This window comes from Microtus ochrogaster, linkage group LG2 (genome assembly GCF_000317375.1).
Source record: "Microtus ochrogaster isolate Prairie Vole_2 linkage group LG2, MicOch1.0, whole genome shotgun sequence".
Classification (NCBI taxonomy): Eukaryota; Metazoa; Chordata; class Mammalia; order Rodentia; family Cricetidae; genus Microtus; species Microtus ochrogaster.
In genome coordinates, this window is record NC_022028.1 from 3,902,352 (window position 1) to 3,905,880 (window position 3,529).

Genomic DNA, 3,529 nt, shown 5'->3' on the forward strand with positions numbered 1-3,529 from the left:
AATATTTATTATTATTACTTTTTTGTAGTGTTGGGGATCAAACTCAAGATCTTACACAAAGCCCCATCAATTTTTAAGAATTTGAAACAGGATCTTGCTAAGTGTCTCAGACTGACACTGTCTGATTGAACTTACTCTGTAGCCTAAAGCAAGCCTTAACTCATGATCCTCCTGCTTCAGCCTTTCAAGTAGCTGTGGTTAAAGGCTTATATCACTAGGCCTCGGTTTTGTTTTTCTTTTTTTTTTATATGTTTACCCATTTTTATGAGTGTTTATTGGCATGTATATATATGAACTATGTACATGCCTAGTGCCAGGGGTCAGAAGAGGCTCTCAGATCCCTGGAACTGAAGGTAGAGGTGGCTGTGGGCCACCATCTGAGTGCTAGGAATTGAACTCAGGTCCTCTGGAAGAGTAGCCAGCACTCTTAACCTTGAGCCATCTCTCCAACCCCTCTTAATAGAATATTTATTATTTTACATGATGCTTTTTTGTCTGCATGTATGTCTGAGCACCAGTGTGTTATTTTGTGTTCGTGGAGGCCAGAAGAGAGAATTGAGCTGGGCCCCTGGAAGTGGAGGTTGTGAACCACCATGTGGGTGCTGGGAATTGAACCTGAGACCTCTGGAAGAGCAGCCAGTGCTCTTACCCAGGGAGCCATCTCTCCAGCCCCTCTTAAAGAAATTTCTAAACCTTCAAACCTCAACTCAAATGGATCCACATCCAGAGTTGATCCAGCATGCCCCTGTGCTCAGCGTACGCATTACTGATTCCTTCGAAGTCGGTGTTGGGGGAGGCCTCGTTTGAGATGAGGCTGGGCCAGCCTTGGCCCTCTCTGACCTCCTTCCCTGTGTTGCTTCTCTGCTTCAGTGAGTACTACCACTTCCGCCAGGCCTGGGTGCCTCTGCGTTGGATGTCTCCAGAGGCCATCCTGGAGGGCGATTTCTCCACTAAGTCTGATGTCTGGGCCTTCGGTGTGTTGATGTGGGAGGTATTCACTCACGGAGAGATGCCCCATGGCGGACAGGCAGATGATGAAGTGCTGGCAGGTAAGTAGCCGTGTTCCTGAGAGATGATTCTGGATGTGACCCCACCTTCCCCATCCCACCTCTGCTTGCTCAGCCCCCAAGGCTATTGAGGCTACTTCCTCCCTTAGGGGTGGTACTTATCAGTTAGGAAGATCTGACCTCTCCACTTATTAAAAGTAGGTAAATAAGGGCCAGTTAGAAGGCTCACCAATAGATGAGTAATTTTTTTTTAAATATTTATGTATTATGTATACAATTTTCAGTCTGCATGTATGCCTGAAGGCCAGAAGAGGGCACCAGACCTCATTACAAATGGTTGTGAGCCACCATGTGGTTGCTGGGAATTGAACTCAGGACCTCTGGAAGAGCAGCCAGTGCTCTTAACCTCTGAGCCATCTCTCCAGCCCCTAAATGAGTAATTTTAACTAGGTGTGGTGGAGTATGCCTTTAATCCCAGTACTAGGGAGGCACAGGCAAGAAGATCTCTGTGAGTTCGAGGACAGCCTGGTCTACAAAGTCAAGTTCAGGAAATCCAGAGTTAGAAAAACCCTGTCTCAAACAAACAAAGTAGTTTTAAAAAATACTGAGAAGCAGGCTCAGGTTGATTGAATGGGAAGAGATAGACCCTGGCTAGAATATGAGAAGCCCTAGGTTCTTCCCCAGGTCTACAAAACACAAAACTAACTTACTGGGATACTTTCATACTGGATAGCAAATAACACTTATCTTCAGTGCCTCTGTCAGTCACTTCAGCTTCACCAGAGTGAACTGGGGAGCAGGTTATCTCTTTGTCTATGCGATGTCTGCCATACTCCTTAGAATGTGGTACCCACCCATCATTGACCACTACTCCCCAGAGCAGCGACCCGTGCATGGCTGCTGGGGGAACTGCACACTCATCCACACTAACACTCTGCCTCCTGTCTGCCCTGCAGACCTGCAGGCTGGGAAGGCTCGACTTCCACAGCCCGAAGGCTGCCCCTCTAAGCTCTATCGGCTGATGCAGCGCTGCTGGGCCCTGAACCCCAAGGACCGACCCTCCTTCAGTGAGATCGCCAGCACCCTGGGAGACAGTCCTGCAGACAGCAAGCAGTGAGGAAGCCTTGCAGGCTGTGCTTCAGGATGGCATGGACAGGGAAGAGCATCTCTTGAGGGGAGCCTGAAGCATGATGGACGAGAATACCCTGTCCTTCTTGGCCTGGGGTCCCTACTAAGCACAGAGCATTGTCGTGGGCAGGCAGTGCCTAGGCGGTTCTTTGCCTCAGCCACTGGGGAGGCTGATGCAAACCCAGGCTGGATGGCTAAGACATTGGACTGGGCATCTTTCTTTGCCACCCCCTTCCTCATCAGGGACAGTATGGGTGCCTCAGGTAACCCCGATTTCTGGTCTGAGACTTCTTTTGGCCTGGTCCAGCTCTGCCACTCATCTGCCAATGTTGCCTAGGGAGGGCTGGGCTTGGGCTGAGCTAGGTTTGGGGAACTTCTTTACTATACTAATATACGCGAGTTCCAGGATAGCTTGGGCACACCAGACCAACAGGCCGCTTGGCTCATAGGTCCCACCTGGGGGTCTAGCAGGTTGTGGAGGACATAGAAGTTGAGTCCTCCCCACTGTGGACTTGTGCACACTAACCAAACCTGTGCCCCCATCTCCTTTCCTCATCCCAAGTGCCTGGCAGATGAAGTGTTCAGGGGCTTTTGACACTTATATAGCCCGCCCTTTTTGTATGCACCGTGGGCAGCTTTTTTATGTAACTGCAGCGTTGGGTGGGTGGGCATGGGGAGGTCTGGGTGAACCCTAGAGGAATTGGGGAGGGTGGGCCACCCCTGCCTCATACTTTTATTGTTGTTGTTGTTATTGTTTGTTTTATGTTTTGTTTTTTTTTACACTCCGCTGCTCTCAATAAAGAAGCCTTTTTTACAGTCTGTTCATAAGATTCCACTTCCTTTGCTCATGAAAGATGTTCTTTTTTCTTCTCTTCGCTGATGAGAAGGGGCAGTGTGATTTCATCTTGTCGGGTGTGGACAGGACTGGCTAGTAGATACTGGCCCTGCTTTCCAGTTCCGTCTTAACCCGTGTGACAGCCGGTGACTTGGTCCCCACACTCCGGGATGTAGATGGATGATAGAGGACTATCAAAGAAAACAGAAAAAGGGGTTAATGACATCAACAGGCTCTGAGTCCCTATAAAACTAGGAAGGCCAGGGCTGGAGAGATAATAGCTCAGGGGTTAAGAGCGCTGGCTGCTCTTGCAGAGGACCTGGGTTCAGTTCCCAGCACCCACATAAGCAGCAGTTCACAACTACCTGTAACTCCAGTTCCAGGGAGCAAGACTCCCTCTTCTGTCCTCCTCAGGTATCAGGCACACAAATGACACACATCCATACATTCAAGCAAAACACTGATATACACAAATTGCGTGTGTGTGTATATGTGTGTATATATGTAAAGAATAGTATATATACGTAAAGAACATCTAGAGTATATATTATGGATATAT

The 3,529-nt window shown here is 48.6% G+C and overlaps 1 protein-coding gene across 1 annotated transcript in view; it reads left to right on the forward strand.

The window, feature by feature from the left end:
- Window positions 1–2,954, forward strand: part of Ptk7 (protein tyrosine kinase 7 (inactive)) — a 64,595-nt gene extending 61,641 nt beyond the window's left edge. The window contains exons 19-20 of the mRNA XM_005359746.3: window positions 871–1,049; window positions 1,964–2,954. Of these exons, the coding sequence (XP_005359803.1) occupies window positions 871–1,049; window positions 1,964–2,124 (340 nt within the window). The 3' untranslated portion in view covers window positions 2,125–2,954. The remainder of the gene's footprint in view (window positions 1–870; window positions 1,050–1,963) is intronic.
- Window positions 2,955–3,529: the final 575 nt, after the last annotated feature.